Source organism: Corvus kubaryi, unplaced genomic scaffold, assembly GCF_017639235.1.
Source record: "Corvus kubaryi isolate FWS band 111438036 unplaced genomic scaffold, C.kubaryi_AGA036_p1.0 37357, whole genome shotgun sequence".
Classification (NCBI taxonomy): domain Eukaryota; kingdom Metazoa; phylum Chordata; class Aves; order Passeriformes; family Corvidae; genus Corvus; species Corvus kubaryi.
The window spans coordinates 13262109-13279372 of record NW_024581117.1 but is presented as its reverse complement, the minus strand read 5'-3'; the positions used below and the strand labels follow the sequence as shown (position 1 = coordinate 13279372).

Below are 17264 nucleotides of genomic sequence, written 5' to 3'. Positions count from 1 at the left end.
GTCATATCCACAACAGCAGACTGAAATGGAAAACAAGCTATGGCAGGTTGTGGTCAGCAGGGAATTGCAGCTCCTGTAGGAGGACACGGCTAAGCCAGCACAGCCTGAAGTATTCCCTGATGGTATTCTCCAATAGGTCTCATGCATCCCCAGGCCAAGATTAAAATTGTTTCCTGGCAGGTTGCTCTGCTCCTGCATTTGAGGACTGTTAACTCTCCTGTGTGAAATTGCCCTCATGAGCTTGGGAAGTGCTAGTTAGGTATTTTTCCTCCTGAACCACCAAAATTACCTCAGTCAGTCTTCGGCTCTAGGAGGATGTTTGAATCCTTTGGTTTCTTGGTTCCATTGATTCTCTCTTCTTGTACCAGGGTATATCTATTTCACAGCAGGTCTACAAAGAGGTGTCAGGACAGGTGGTTCTGTAAATGTTACAAGCTCTCCTGAGGTTGCTACGACAGACCTCATGGGATGCCTCTAACTGGCCCTGCAGAACACACTGGTAGCAAGTTAATGGCTGTGTTGCAAATCTTGCCTCATGAGTCCTCTTAGTACCCAAAAGCTCTTTAGATAATTTCCACTGGCCCTTCAGGTTCTCTGTCTGTCACATCAGCCATGTGGAGTTTTCCAGATAGAAGCTCTTCAACAAGGTGTCCAAGTGTGTAATTGGAAGAGGTTCTTTACTCCTGATACAGGTCATAATCCCTGCTATGGAAACCAATGCACTGGCACTCATAAACTGATAAAGGTTTGTAATTCTTGTAAGAATCCTAAACTGTATGTCCCCTGCAAAAATAAAGAAAAATTAAACGTCTAGTGGATAGCTTTAAGCTATCCATTCAAATGCCTTTTAAGCCTAAAAAACCCTAAACTGTAATTATATGTGGGGTTTGCAGTGCTGGCCGGGTAAATTGGTGTGTGCCTGTGTATATTTTTGCCACTACTGAAATGGCTTGACCAGTTATTATCAAACAATCATTCAGTGTAATGATAGTTATCATTTCAAAGTCCAAGGCAGAATCAATTTGGTTTTAAATGAAAGTTGACTTCAAAAGCAGGCATTAAGTAGAAATTTCTGAATTCATGGTACTGAAAACTCTTAATAGATTATGTAGCTTGTCTATAGTTTCTATAGCTTATTTGCTACAGTATTTTTAGGGAAAATTTATGTTCATTGCACTTCCCCTGACTTGAGTTTCGCCACATCTGATTGAAGCATATTTATGTTAATATTTCGGTATGAAATAAAATCTCTCTCCCTAAAATCAACAGTATTATCTCATGTAGGTTGATATGATTTTTTTTTTTCCCCATCTGAAATTATAGACAAATAAAAACCCTTTACAAAATGTTTTGACAAGAGTTGCTGAATTCTTTTCCTCTTCTTTTTGGGTCCTGATTCTAAAATGAGATGCACAAAGAGAAGAGGAGGTGGACTGGCTGGTATTATTCATGCAGGGATCTGAAGAATGTAACTTTAGCATGGAAGTGGCTTTAAACTTGGGCCTGAGATGTGCTGAAATTATCTCCTTGCTCATTGGATAGTCAGTTTCTGAGAGAAAAATAGCAGGGAGGAGATCAATGGCATCTCATCTAGCTTGACGTATGAGAGAGTTATTATCTTCAGGTGAATATAAACATAAGAAGAAGCCCTCGAAGCACATCCAGCCCTTCTCTGGCTCTTTGTGACTGTGGTAGCAGTTATGAAAGCCAGGGATTTTTCACTTGTAAATGTATGGTAGGAAAACTTAAGAGAGTGAGAGATGAGTCATTATGGGTTCAGAAGTTTCTTCCCAGAGTTTGAAATAAACTTCTAGCAGCTGAGACCTTCAGCCTGGAGAATGAGTCTTGAATTTGAAATGCCCAAATCTTTTGCCTTTTAATGCATCAGATCCTTTTCATTGCCTATACATGTGAGTTGGTCACAAAGGGCCTGGTTCTTACCCTGGTTGTCACTTGTCATGGAGTACAGTGATTCACTGGTGAAACCAGGGATTTTGCCAGTTTTAGGGTCTTCAACAGTGTGTCCCAATTTACCTTGTCATTTGTCTTTTCATCCAGCAGTCTGATAGCTGAAAAGTCAGTATTAAAGACTTTTACAGTCTTCTTATACACTTCTATGTTGTTTTCCCATTAAAATTATTCTTGTACTTTGTTGTTCTTGCATATTTAGAAAGCTTGTCTGTGTTTTGCAGATGTACATTGATTTTTGTAGTCCTCGATCTTGCTTTTGGTGTTACTAATTTAATACATTCATACCAGTAATTGTTTTCATAAATTCTTCAGGTGAAGCTGGCACGTGAAACCTGTGTTTCAAAAATCTCAAAACTTCATCTGTGCAAATGGGCAAAGTGTACGGAAATAGTGTAGACCCTCACCTCCTGTCTGAACTGTGTCTCTGTTTGGTCTCAGTTCAGATGGTTTTGGTTGGGTTGTCAGATCATAATTTTGTATAGAATTGCAGTTAAGTTATTCTGTATTTGTTGAGTATCTATGTTGGCAAGTAAATAAAGTAGAGATGACATCTTTAGGGGCATTTTCAACTTGGATATTATGTTCAACATATTACAGATATTAAATGTGAATGTTAGGCAAGAGTTTGCCATAGCTCTGTGTCTTTTGTGCCTTGGAAATCACAACCCCCTTTGCTATTCGTAGAGAATCAAAACAATAGCAGCTGGTTTTCCTTTCTATCTCGTGCTTGAGCTTTCTTAGGAAGCAGTCATTCAGGCATTTAAAGACACCCAGGCGGGATTAGTGGTGTCACAAGTCACAGGACTGACTGAAGAAGGCTGCATGCACAAAGTCTAAGCAACTTACACAGTGAGCAAGCTGCATCACAGCTCCACAGCAGGCGTTTGTCACTGCAAGCAAACAATGTGCTCTAGACCTCTCTGTGCTGTTAAGGGCAGCCACAAACACCTTCTTTACTGGAAGCTGTGAAACGTTCTTGGATGTACCAGCCTTGACATCTCTGGCTGTGGGTCCTTTTGAACCACCTTCCACTACAAGTGGTTCATTTTTCATGGGAACGGGGCGCATATTCAGCATTTTGCCAAGACAGACTCCAAGAGGTCGAGTGGTGCAAGTGATCTTGAAAATGGTTCATACTAAACCTGCACTTTGTCTTGTGGTCTGGCAAGGAAAGAGGCTTACTTGTTTTCATGATTGTTTTCCTGGTTTGGCCAAAGATTTCTAGAAGGAAGGAGCTGCACCTAAAGTGAGTTTTCTGCTCTTGTTTTGAACTGCTTTAATGTTTCATTCAAACATTTCAGGAGATGTTTCATTTTTCTCTACAAGCATGATAAGATTGACTGCTGTACAGGGATTGATCCTCACTTGTTGAAAATGCAGTCGATTATAGATTCACATGCAAATTTTGCAGAAATACAAGAAGTTTTAGTTTCCACGAGGGTAGACCATGAAGAAAGTTTTGCACAGCCTAAAACCAGCATGGTTTTTAGCGTGTGGAAAACATACTGAAGTTATCGTGTTGGAATAGGGCCCTTTATGGGGACATTCCAAATAGCATCATATCTTTGGCTGCTTTATCCTGCTCAATACAATAATATGATCAAAGAAAGTTGATGATTAAATTGTGTGATAGGGCAAACAATTAGAGGGATTCGTTTGGGTTTTGATTAGTAATTATATTGTTTCTCTTTTGCAATCATGTTCAAAACAGCTGGCCTTCCCTAGCCAAAAGATGCGTCCTCTGAATTGTCAGGCACTAGGAGTGGAGCTTTTCCTGCCGCCCTGAGGTGGTGTTTCGGGCTGTGATCCCCAAAGCATGTCTCTGAAGGGTAATTAACAGCACAGCTGAGGATGATAGCAATTGGCCCCAGGCTGGTACATCCTTATCAGAAGAAATGCATACGGTAGTATGGGATGTAAAGCATGAGTATTTGTTTGCACAGAGAACATCATTCATCCAGTGCAATCAGCCCCCTTTCTAATAAAGAAGATACAATTGGAAAATTTTAATAGTGGTTTAGTTAAAAGGTAGCAGGGAGATACAAAGGATTAGAGCCTCTTGGAGGACAGATGAAGAGTCTCCCCATGACAGTGATGTGGCTGGTTTATTTCATGTGGTTCAGACACTGCTGTTAATTGGCTGCTGTAGTTTATTTGGAATAAAATTTTGTTGCTTACCAAGTGAGGGTAACACATTTGCTTGGAGGAAAATTCTAAATTAGCATAGGAGCAAAATCTAAGCAATGCCAAGGTCCTCCCATTTCCAGCGTCATGCTTAGTGCCCATCAGAGTTAAGCTTTCCTGCAGAAAAATTGCCAGTGGCTGCAGTAAGCCCACTATTATCAAAAATAAGCAAAAATGTTATCACCCATTTCCTCAGATCACCTCATGCTGCTGTAAGACTCTCTTTGTTGAGCACATTTCCAAATGGAAGTAACATAAGTTCATCCCTTAAAATGAGGTCATTGCCTCTCCCCACAACAAATGTTAGGCATGGTTAGCATCTTTTTGTTGGGACTCAAGCCAGAATGCATCCTGCTCTGGCACAATGGGAACCTGCTGGGGGTTTCCCTTCACAACAGCTACTGTTAAAGATGGAGTGAAAAACAAAACCCTGCTCCCAATGTGAAAAAGACTGGATTTTTAATCTGAAAAAGAGGCCACTGTAAGCAGAACACAAAGGAAAGAGAGATGAGCATAATAAAATACCACCAATATGGGAGGAGGCCTGTGCACGTTAAAAATAATGGCTTTGCACTTTCAAGGGTTCACTCAATAATAGGTATTCTCTGTTTTCTTAAGGGACCCTCTGTAGTGCAGTGGAAAAACGGGCCAGACCCTGGATTGACAGTCAGTGCAAATTTTCTAATAGTTTTCATCTTTAGCCATGATAAATAGTCTCTTACTTCGCTGGAAGCACTTGAAGAAAAAGAGTGAATATGTATTTGCTAGCGTGAGTCAGCATCAGCATTTTCTGGAGGCTTAAGGTAATATCCAAGTGACTTAGGAGTTAGTCTTTGCTGCAATAGAAATATTTTAAACTGTTGTAGCTTTTCCTCAAAATGGGGAAGCAGTTCTCAGGTCCCTGTGCACCACAGAGTCTTCATCTTGTGGTGGAACTAGGGGACCATAAGGTAAAGAAGGGTTGGCAAACAGAGTGCTGCTGCCAGCGCAGCTTATTCAGCCTCAGCCCTTTCCTGAGATGTCCCTGGGACGAAGGCTGTTGAAAATGAGCTCCAGACTGGAAAACTGTTGTGTGCTGCAGGCAGCCTGCAGTCTGCAAGCTCATCAGCCTGCTGTACATTAGAGAAGGGGTTTTTTTATAGCATCATACGTTAAAGGGAAATACACAAATCTAAAAGAAATACACATTGCATAAAACCTGCCTTCAGTAGCCAGTCATCTGCATTTGCACATTTCTTAAAACTAGAAACAGTCCCTTTTTCTTCCAAGAAAGTATGGGGAGAGAGGGGAGAAATCATTCCATCTGTGAAGAAAAAGCTTGATTTTATGTATTCATCAGTACTGGTACTCCCATAAACCCACTGTTTATTAAATACTCTCTGAATAACCATTCCAGAGCTAAATGCTGTGCACGGGATCTGAAGTTTGTCTCTCCAAGAATTAAAACACTTGTAAGAATCTTGATTTTTAATTTTAATCTGCATCTAGAATTTGAAAAGGTAGTAGCCACAGGAAGCCCATGAGGGAGCAGGGAAAGGCTTTGGGGACACAGCCTGACAACAGGGATCCAGTGCAAATGCACAGGAAGGGCTTCAATCTTTGTGGCTGACTGCAAGAGCATCTAAGATTCAGGGTGCTTTGATGTATGTCCCATGCCTGTTGTTCTCTTGATATTTGTTAAGACCACGGAGAATCAAAAGCCAATTTTCATCTTCATTTCGTATTTGGATTGATTACAAAAGAAGAGAAAGGGATCTGAACAGGCTGCAAGCATCCAGAATGCTTCTCAGGAATATTGAAGTTTAATTAGTATTGAAGAATAAAGGCATTGGGTCTGGTGGGGGAATGTCCTGTAGACAGAGTGCCTATGTCTGTGTGGGGTTCTTATTTTCCAACACCAGCTGGTTTGGAAGGTGACAATGGGCATGTGGAGAAGAACTGCCCACAGAGAGGAGCACATGGGTGTCCTGGGCGATGGCTGGAAACCCAAAACCCTTTTCCCCCCTACTGTGGCTGTTAATGCACTTCATATAGCAGGTCCTTTATCAGTCTTTGAGATGGGCTTCCAGGAATGATGGCAATCCAGAAAAATAATTATTAACATTATTCTTACACTTCATTGATCTTTAAAATCCTCCAGTGATTTGAGCCTAGCTCTGGTGCTGTTTCTGACTGTAACGCTGAGGCAATTTACAGGCTCTAGCAGGGACTCCAAGATGCTCTTTTTTGAACAAAACAGTGCCAATTGCAAATAACGTTTTTCTATTCTACTGAGCTATTTAAAAACAAAGAACCAAACCCAACAAATTTAGGCTTAAAATACAAATGTAAAGTTGGGAAATTTTGGGTTCAGAAACATAAAAGTTGTGGATTGATGTTTTTGATCAATTCCTTTGGTTTTGGATGGAGAGTGTTCATTGGTTCTCCTGATTTTGGAAGTTTACCCCTTAGCAGGGGTACTCAAGACATTTTGCAGGGCAGAAGGTGGCTTGAAAGTCTCTCCTCTATCTGAGCAGGTCTGAAGTCATGCCATGGCAATGCTGCTTTTAGAGAGGCTGAAACTGCTTTTGGTTTCCAACAATGTTGTCCCTGTTTTCCCTCTAGTGTTACTGCTTGTTTCTGCTTATGGCAGAGGTGGAAATGGATGGAGAGAATCCCAGAAACCCTGCTGAGCTTCTTGCATAATTGTACACCCTCAGTCTGTTACCCCTCTGTGCAAATCTCAAAGCTCCTGTGCATGGTGGCCCAGAATGGGTGAGCTAACCCCATCTGAGGGCTTTGGACCTTCAGCCAAGGCCAGAAAAAAAAGGTTTTCCCCTTTCTTAAAGCACAGGGATGTGTTCCACTCTGGCTGCTAAGGCAGTTCATGCACTTTCACACATTGGCTCACATCACGTTCAAGTAACTGGAAACCAGTAAGGTGGAAACTGGAAGTGCCAGCTCAGACCAGCTGAACCGAGGGAGGGTTTGGGTCATCGCCAGTGTGCTGTTAAAGGCAGCTTCTCTGAGTGCTTCCCAGTTGCTGGTGTCATGCCTGCATGTGTCAGTGCTGCTTTTCTTGCACAGTGCCCTTGTGCTTGAGCACTAGGAGTCCAGGCTGAAAGGTGAGTGGGATGCTGGGCCCAGCACCACACTGACCCCACTGCTCGGATGGCAGCCTGGCTGCCGGTGTCAGTGGCGTGTCTGGACACTTTTAGCTGTTTTGGAGTGAGTTTTGAGGGATGGCTAGCAAAGGAGGACTTGCTGTTAGCTTGAGGGATTTCAGGAGTGGATTTGTGCACCACTTAGCAGCACCTGAGATAGCTTGGTTTGAGACATTTTTATTTTGCCTCAAGGCTGGGACTGTGACCTGAACTTTATCGTTCCTCCTGTTAGTGAACAAGTGCTTCCAAGAGTCCTTAAGTCTTCCAAGAATCCTTAAGTCCAAAAGTCATGCCCAACTCTGTAAAAGACACAGACATTGCTCTCCCTCCACAGTGAAACTGTAGTTAGTGATTAACGTGATTATCAGCTATTTATTGCTCCTTGTGCCTCTCCCCCTGCATTTTGTTTGAGCAGATTGGATTAGGATGTGTCTGCGGACGAGCAGCGTTCCTTGTCTGGTGTGTATTAATGCGCCTGGCGGAATCTGATTTTCCAGAGCGAGCTGCTCTGGCACATCCCTTCCCCACCCAGGAGCAGCTGTAAACAGCTGATGTTAATTCTGTCCCCCTGCTGACTGTGCCAAACAGAGATGCCATTGCCCTCTGACAAAAAGGCTCCCGCTCTATTGAGTCCTCCCTCATACCTTTAGTAATGCTGATAAAATGCTGACCTGTTTTTTACCCCAGTGACTGCTGTTGCTAAGCACTGAGAATATGACCTGTCTCCTGTAATAATCTGCATTGCACAATTCAGATGATCTCCCAAATGAAAGCAGCTCTCAAGGCAGCTCTTCTTCCCCATGGTCTTTACAGTTATGACCGTGTGCTTTGCAGCAGCACCTTATTTTTGGTGAAGCTTAACCAAACACCAGTATTTGGGGGCTGTTTTGTTGGAAGGACGTTGCAGAAGCTGGTTTGTGATGATCAGTGTGGCATGCTTGGAAAAGAGCGATAAAGAGCAGGGAAGAATGTAAGCTGGTGACTTGTCACTGCAAAGTGGAATACCAAGTGTGCAAAACTCAGGAGAAAACAGGGAGTTCATAAGTATTGGTTCGTAAGTAATGGTCCTCTTCGTAGAAGTGAGATCTTGTTGTAGTGGAAGTACTGGTGAAATGGTCTTGTAGCTTGTATGGGTACAAGGAGAAAAACAGATTTCCTACACACTTACCATTTCGGTGTTGTCGAGCCCAAGATTGCTTCATCCTGCACATGAAAATGGCTCCCCATGGGCTTGGAGCAATGCTTGAACACAACATCCAGTTTGCAGTGGCTGTATCGACAGGAGAGGAGAAAACTCTACAGCAATCCAGAAATTTGGAATTAAAATGTATATATTTATATTTGAGCAACAGATAAGTAACTGAGCTTTGGTGCCAGGGTGCTTTGTATTCCTCTTAGCACTCACAACCTTTATTGTTTAGTCTAAAGGTAGTTGTTGCACTCTTTCCGAAATGTGAAAAGATTACAATGCACTGGTAGCTGCAATGATGTAAGCCTGGGATGAAATGATACTGAGAGTGAAAGAACCCAGACAATTCCTGCTATACCAATCTAGAAGAGGGCACAAAAAATGTGTTGACTGCCCAACATGCCAGGGAAAGCTGTGGCACAGATAAAATCAAAGATTATGTGATTTGTCCCTCTTGAAAGCTAACCCAGTTCATTCCATTTGCTCCAAGGCAGGATCAGCATTATCTAAACTGTCCTCCGTGGATATTTGCATAACTTGTTAAAACCCTCTGGGGATGGGACTTGCTCTCAGTGATTCCTTCCTGACTTAACCAACATTTCTGCTGTCCTTACGTTCAAAGCTGAAGTCATCATGAAGTAAATTTCCATAGCTATCTTTAATGCGAAGTCTGACAAAAAGGAAAATGCAGTTTATGTAATGGCACTGTACCTAGAGATTTCTGGCTTCTTCATTGAATGTAGACAGATGTTGTCAATAAAATGTACTATAAAATGAAGAATGGAGAAAATAAACCAAAATGTTAGCAGACATGAGATTTTGAAATGTGTTCATTTGTAGCACTATGGGGTTTTTAATTCCACTAATCCAGTCCTTCAAGGTTGAGTATTCTGATTTTTTTTTTAAATCTCTCATGTTAGTTCTCACAGCACTGGTCAGCTCTGTTCAGCTTGGACACTGAAAGTGGTGTGGCACCTTTGGAAAGAGCAGCGTGGTTTCCATGCAGGCTAGTGCTGAGCTTCCCTTTGTTTGTGTGCCATGCTGGGTGCCAGATGTGTCCCTGGCTGCTGGCCTTGCGTGTGAGACAGTGCTCCATAATTCATGTTCATGAGTGAAGTCGAGCCTCGTGCTGCCTGCTCAGAATTTGACCCACATTTGATAAGGTGGTTTGGGATCTTTGTGTCTAGTTAAGTGGATGTACAATATGTTGTATCATTAATAATTCCTTTGCCACCAAAATGTGGTTTTATACTGTGCCTTAATTTCTAATGCGACTTTTCTTTTTTTCTTGTAGTCTGACACAAATGCAAGTTACCTGAGAGCAGCTCGAGCTGGCAACTTGGAAAAAGCTCTTGACTACTTAAAAAATGGAGTGGACATCAACATTTCAAATCAGGTTGAAAAATATTTTGGTCAAATTTTCTGGATAAATACCTTTCTCACTGTTGCTCAAATTTCTCTTTATATTTGAACTTCATGTCAAAGATAACTTTGTGGGTTTTGATGAACCATGTTTACATATCTTACCCAATGAAAACTTTTTATTTTAACCCTTTACTCAGACACCATTTCACTTGCACTTGGAGAATGTGCTATTCAACCTTATCTTTCATTCTGTTTGTATTGCATTAGATCATGGAACAGTACACAGAGCTTGAGACCCCAGAGCCAGTATATCTTGACTTAATTCTTACTCTGTCCTTATAATCTAGCTCTTGTAAAGTTTACCTAAGTGTAGCTTTTTGTAAGCAGTCCTCTCAGTGGGATAATAATAATTTGTCTCCTCTTTGCTTGGTAAACTGGAAAACCTTTGGTAATCCCTCTAATTGCTTTTCTTTTTCCCCTTCCTTTTTTAAATCAGAATGGGTTGAATGCTCTCCATCTCGCTTCCAAAGAAGGGCACGTAGAAGTTGTCTCTGAGCTCATCCAGCGAGGTGCCAGTGTGGATGCGGCCACAAAGGTCAGTCAGGCCTATCTGCTTGTTCCCTTGTTCACGCTGCTGGCCTGTGCACAAGGTGTTGGCCAAGTGATTACAGACTGTGCTGCAGCAGTAATTGCCCATTTTCCACTGCTAGGGTGGGGTTTCAATAATTGTTTAATAGAAACAATGATAGCAGATGATAGTAAATGTCACAGATTGCTAGGGAGGAGATTTCCTGAACAAACTGTGGATTCCTGTTTTGGTTTCTGTCCATGCCATGTCTTCTAGAATAACACACCCATTAACAGTATTCAGTTTAAGAGTATTTTGTTGCAAGAAATACTATATTCTAAAGTGGGAGGTGTTCTTGATTGTACTGTTATGTATTCATGCTCAGGTTTTGTACCCTTTTCAAGTGTCACTGTCTCTAATTCCAGAAAGGAAACACAGCATTGCACATAGCATCCCTCGCTGGACAAGCAGAAGTCGTCAAAGTGTTGGTCACGAATCGGGCCAATGTCAATGCACAGTCTCAGGTACAGTCGTATGTCCCTGTACCAACAACTTTGCTGACATTAAAATTGTTCTTCTCCTAGAAACTCCGATATTAGCAAGTATATTTGGTAGATCTTACTGTGTTAATGTTGGCTCTTGAAAGTAGGGTTGATAGTCAGTGAGATGAACCTCAGATCTGCCCTAGGAGTGTCCTACAAACTGCTGCTTGTTAGAGCTGGAAGAGACGGTGATAGAACAGGAGAGTGGGAGAGAACGTTTTCAAAGGATCCTGTTTCACATAATTCACTGTCTCAGGCTTAATTGAACCCATCCCCTTTCCTTGCACAAGGAGGTACTGCAGGCATATGCAGAGTTTGTAGGTTTGGTTCAAGTCCTTTGAATGAACGTTTAGGTCAACTATAGAGAATTTGAAATACGAGAAAACAGCGCTGGTGCTACAAGCACAGCAGTAAAACAAAACAGAGAATCACTGGCTCAAACAATGCATAAACTACAGATTGTTGAAAGTTAGGCAGCTGGACCAGCAGTGTCCTGCAAGCCACCCTGTTCCTGTTCTCCCTGTTCAGGGGCTGGCAGGCAGTGTCAGAGAAGAGACAGTCTTCTCATCTGGCCCAGGATTACCATTTTTCTGTATTATAAAGATGTGGGCATGAAAATAAATGTTTGTTTAAAAAAATTACATTTTAAAGGAGGAGGGTGGGATTTTTTATTGGTCTCTCAAATAATAGGAACAAAAAATAACGGGATCTGTTTCAAGAAGTTAGTTAGTTAGTTGTGGTCTATATTTCATGGGTTTTTCACCTAAATGAAAGAAATAAATGACTCAGTTCTTCTTTCTTACTCTTTTATACTAGCTTGATACAGCAATATTTGGAACCATATAACTTAAATTTAAAGAGAACAACAACAACAAAAAGTATTTTTAGGTAAAATCTCCCATGGCTGTTAAGAAGTAAAATAAAGCAGAAATATTAGCTATGCTTTTCCTGTTAAAGAAATTAAGATGGAATTGACAGAATCTTTTCTGCTTGTGTTTGAGAACTTGTGTATTCAACCCTGAAACTAAAAATAATCTGAGACTGTAAACATCTTATATAACTGCATTGTCCATACACCCTAAGGTTTTGCCACATGTTACTCTTACTTTGCTAACGTAAAAGAATTAAAGATTTGTTTCTCCCCCACCCCATGATGGAGGCCTTTGAAGTCTTTACTTGGAACACCCATGTAACACATCTTCTGGCCATTCCACATCAATACCTGGCAGTGAGATGTCCCAGCTGGGGTTTGTCTTTTGAGGAGGTCCCTGGTGCTCCCTGTTATCAAACTGCCCCTGGACCAGCTTTGTCTGTGGTATTGAGCTTCCCTTGAGCTTTTTCTCCTCTTTCCTTGGAGGTAACAGCTCTTCCATGCTAACAGTGCCAGTGTTAGGCCTTCTTCAACCAAATCTTCCTGCCTGTAAAAAAAACCAAAAAGCAAACCGTAAATTTGTGCTGAGTCTGAATTTTACACTTCTTCTAAGGGCTATTTATTATTACTGAAGACAAAATGCTTTTTTCAGACTTGTGGCTTTCTGGTAATTCCAGCCTCTTTGTAAAGAGAAAAGAAAATGTAAAATATGGGGTGGAAAGATGTTTAAAACTCTACAAAATTCAACATAGGAGAAAAGGTTCTGCTCTGCCTCCAAATGCTAATAATATTTGGTCCTGAGAACTTTTGCCTATTAATTGTTTTATGAAACTAGCAGTTAGGTGGTGTTTCCTACTTCCTTTCTAAAAGCAAATGTTTGAAAGTAAAAAAAAAAAAAATTAATCTTTATTTCTAGCTGAGTTAGTAAATAGATACAGAGTATGCCATGAAATGATGGGGACAAATGCCAGACTGCTGTTCACTGTAATAACTTGTAGTGTGACATATGAGGTACCTTAGCGAGTGCTTCCTGGCTTCTTTTCTTTTTAATTAAGTACAATTTTGACTGTATGGTGACTGAAGTGTTCAACCTCTGTCCTGGAGAGTGCATTAACACACTGCTAGCCTTGGGCTTGGGCTCTGTGAGCCCTTCAACCCCTTCTTTGTGCTTGTAGCGATGCTTTCTTGAAGAGAGATCAAAATATCAAAGTCCTGGAACAGCAGCAGGCCCTGCTGCCTGTGCAGGCCTTGTAAACATGTGGCTTCACAGCTGCTCGGTGTCTCACTGGTGGTAAAGTTCCTCTTGGATCAAACATCCGTTTCCTCTGCAGCTGTCCTTTGTTGTGACCTCCTCTTTGTCCCTGCTGCCAGCGTGGCCGCGTGCTTGGCCTCGGGTCACCTGTGCTCTCCTGTGCCCGGTGCTGGATGTGTGCCCTGCCCCTCTGCCCCGCTGCTCTGACTGGCAGATGCCTCTCAGCTGTTCCCACTGCGCTCCTACAGCTCAGCCCAATTTCACTGCCATAGGTCTGAAGCTGTGGTCTCCCTACCTCTCACCAGAGCCCAGTTTTTTGTTTGATGTAAATATGTGGCCAAACTTCCCTCAGCTCATCTCTTTTCAGCCCCATTGTTTTTTGCAAAATCTAGGTCACTATCCTGTCTAACTGTGGCAGAGATTTCAGAAATTCTTAGAACAATAGGTAAAAAATACATTGCTTTAATATTAATCCCAAAAAATTCTATTTCTGACAGGCTGTGACCTGTTTACAATTAAGGTAAAGACAGAAGCATTGATTGTAAGAGGAAGGCATTCACCAACAAATGAGTTAAACTCTGTAGCTTCTAATACTTGTATTGCATTGATAGAAATCACTCACGTAAGCATAATTTGAGAGATGCTCTAATGTGGTCAGGAACACTGCTAAACCTCTGTCTCAAACTGCTGAGAACCAACGATCCTCACATCTCCTGGTGCCTGAAATATGAAGTAGCTCAGTGCCCACAAGCAGACTGTGCTCAGAAGGCAGCTCTTTGAGGAGATGGAAGGCAGAAGTAGCTGGCACAAGTGAAAGAGAAGTCAAAGCTAATGGAAAGAAGAGGAAAAAAAAGTCGATTACTCCGAAGAGTCACTGCTCTTGCTTTCACTACAGACTTGTATTGTATTTCCCTGTCCCGTTTTGCATTTCCAGTGCTGTGGCTATCAGGAATCAGAGCTCATTGCCACCAAATAATCTGTCCAGACTGATTTTTAGTTTAACTTCACAACAGATATGAAAGGAATTGTTCTCGCTTAGCTGTGGGAATTGTATCTGGTCAGCTGAAAGATTCCTCTGTGTCCTTTTAAATATTACCCTTCTCCCATCTTCACTTAAGCCAGTGTAGATCATGCCATTAACTGGTCTGTGAGCTAACAGTTTTTTTGCTTTTCACCCAATCTGCCCTCATTTGACAGATCTGTGGTATGTATAAGATGTTTGTGGGGTGTTAACACTTTTGTTTTCGTATTTCAGAATGGCTTCACTCCACTGTATATGGCAGCCCAAGAAAACCACCTGGAGGTTGTTAAGTTTCTTCTTGACAATGGTGCCAGTCAAAGCCTTGCCACAGAGGTAAAAGTTTGAATTTCACACTTTATGAACAAAGCAAAATGTGCTTCAGCAGTGATTTCTGCCAGAGTATATCAAACTAGTCTTTTAAATACAAAATTAAAGATTAATAAAAAGCTGTCTCTGTGAAGTGTGCTAATGAATAGAGTTATGGGCTTTTCAGCAATTTAAACTATCTCTTGCCATTTCTGAAATTAAAAAAAATTACTTTAACTAGAGACAGTTCTAAATATAGATGTGTTCTTAGTCATAACTGCTAATCTTTCAGGTTAAGTGCTCACACAGGGAAGCTGTGTGTATAATATAAAAGTTCTTTGTGCTTTCAGTAAAAATAGTGAGCAGTGAGAAGGGCGGCAACTATAAGGCAAGAGCAGCTGTTCACCTCTGCTTTGGGCCAGCACTGGGATATCAGAGAGAACCCAGGGTTACTTGGGGTTTGGGGCATTTCCTGAGTTGCTTCATTACTGAGTTGATACCCTCCCTGTGGCACCTGGTTACCCCACCTGGTGCTGCAGAGAGCATTTCAAGCTGACAGAAAGATACAGGATCCACCCTCAAAGGTGTTCTGTGATCTTTCTAGAGGAACACTTCATATTTCTTTCTTTAAAAAGTAATTCTAACTCGAAAAAGACAACCTGTGAGGAAAATAAATAACAAATATATTAATAGTTGTAAATGTATGGCATTGAGAAAGGTGTTGAATCTGATGAATTTTCAGTTGCCTTATTACCAGGATTTTGCAACCAAAATGTAAAAAGGTAGTTCAGGATGTGCTCTCTTTAATATTTATTGAATTCTAATTGCTCTACCAGTACTGTTCCGTGAAGGAAATAATGCTTATTTGAAAAAGGCCTACTTTTTGAAAAATATGAACTGCACAATTAGTTCATTGCCACTATACCTCATAGTATCACTGTATAATGGTGTAAAAAGGAAATCTTATTCTTTTGAAGTCAACACTGTAAAAATGAATCGCTAATGGATCGAAACTGTGTTTCCGAAATCACTAAAAGTTAGTTATAACTAGAGATGTGCACACTACTTTCTGGAAATGCTCAAAGATATGAAAGTCAAGAAATACCAAAATGAAGTACTTTACATCTGGAAAATTAATTGAAAATTAGTTTTCAGAGGACTATTTCTACTTCTTTATAAAAACTTGGAAAGAAAGAAGACATAGACCTCCTAGAGATGTACAGCAGGTTCTGAATTCTGAAAATACTCTTGCCACTGTATGATTTTCTGAGAACAGATTTTTTAAAAAGTTTTGAGTGGGTACTTGGTTCTTTTTCTTTGGTATTGTTTTTCCCTTGAGCACTGTATGTCAGTTTAGGTTGAGCTTTTTTCCAACTCAGCTTGATGATAAGGTGCAATCTAATTTTATCCATGAGAATTCCTTTGAAGATACCAGACTACATAACAGTGGTTCATTTATTGCCTTCCTTGTTTGAGATAGTTGTTCATGGGTTCTTTCTTACTTTCTCTCTTGGTACAGGTTTTCATGTAAATCCAATTTCTCTCTATCATTCTAAGTGCAAAAACTTTTGTAACTAAAGGATTGCCACTTAGCTAAATATTCTTTAAAATTAACTATTTAATCATGGTGTTTTAATCTAATTAAAGGAAAACAGTTGGTTCTATTTCCTGTAAGAAAAGACATTGTAGGTGTCTACACCACCTTTCTGTGAAGTGGCTGAATTTTCTGATGTGTAAATAGAGCAGGAAGCCAAAAACTCCAGTTTCTCCAGGCAAGAGCCCCCATTTCTGCAGGTACAGCAGAGCAGTATTGCCAGAGCCCTCTTGTGGGGATGCTCAGCGAGGGTTTTTGGCCGTCAGGACTGACAAGCATCTTTCACACCCCGTGCCCCTCTGCCCGTGGCTGTTTGACCCCAGGAGCTGCTCGTGGCCTGGGACTGCAGCCCAGAGCCTGCCCCGGTGCTGGGAGATGCAGGCAGCAGGGAAACCTGGGTAAATGAGCATAAAACTCCTCGGGCTGGGGGGTGGACCTTGCTTGTTAGGACCCAGGAATTTCAGTGATTTTCTTGGGTTTTCTTCCCCTCAAAAATTTTGAAAACACTCTTTTTCAGAACCCCTCCTGTTTCTCATCCTAAATAGAGGTGTTCTTTATTTTGAAGTTAGAGAGAGAAATTTGTTACTGAAAACATAACTTTTCATTCCTAAAGTTAAAAAGTTAACACTTCGACTCTGCACTGTTGACATAGAGTGAGGATCTACCTTTCTCTGTCACTGCTGAACTTTTATTTCACAGTTACATGGTTTCACCATGACAGCAGTAGTCGAAAAGTGAAAGAATGCGTTTGCTTGCTAAGCTGCAATGAGGTTTGGTGATACAGACTTTGGATATATTCATCAGGAGACAAATGGAATAAATAAATATCCCAAGTATTTTTCCTTTGTGATTTTTTGGACTGATTTATGGGTATTATTGTGGGTAAAGATGGATGTGCTCCTGGGTTGCAATGACAAATGTTTGGAAAGGAGCATAAATGACGACTCCTTCATTCTTTAGTTTTCTAAGAATCCGTAAAATAAAATTAAAATTAAAGACATAAAATTATAAATCCCAGATTGTACTTTTTATGTGTTTGAGGAATCTGCTCTAAAATCTGTTAAATAAAAACCTTCTGTTTTTCAGGTTTTTTATTCTCCATTGATTTGGTTATTAGCAAATCTGAAAGGAAATAACTATTTCTTGTAAGAGGATTGTCTGTCAAATTATATAAATTTTCATAAACAAAAATTGTAGCAGAACATCAGTACACTAGAAGAATGTGGTATTCTTAATCAATTATTATATTTTAAACCCA

At 40.9% G+C, this 17264-nt stretch overlaps 1 protein-coding gene across 34 annotated transcripts in view; it reads left to right on the top strand.

Annotated features, from left to right (window-relative positions):
• ANK3 (ankyrin 3) overlaps positions 1–17264 on the top strand; it is a 345762-nt gene that overhangs the window by 196140 nt on the left and 132358 nt on the right. For all 34 annotated transcript variants that reach the window (XM_042033312.1, XM_042033316.1, XM_042033317.1 and 31 more), the window contains exons 2-5: positions 9782–9883; positions 10349–10447; positions 10846–10944; positions 14341–14439. In XM_042033312.1, the coding sequence (XP_041889246.1) occupies positions 9782–9883; positions 10349–10447; positions 10846–10944; positions 14341–14439 (399 nt within the window). The remainder of the gene's footprint in view (positions 1–9781; positions 9884–10348; positions 10448–10845; positions 10945–14340; positions 14440–17264) is intronic.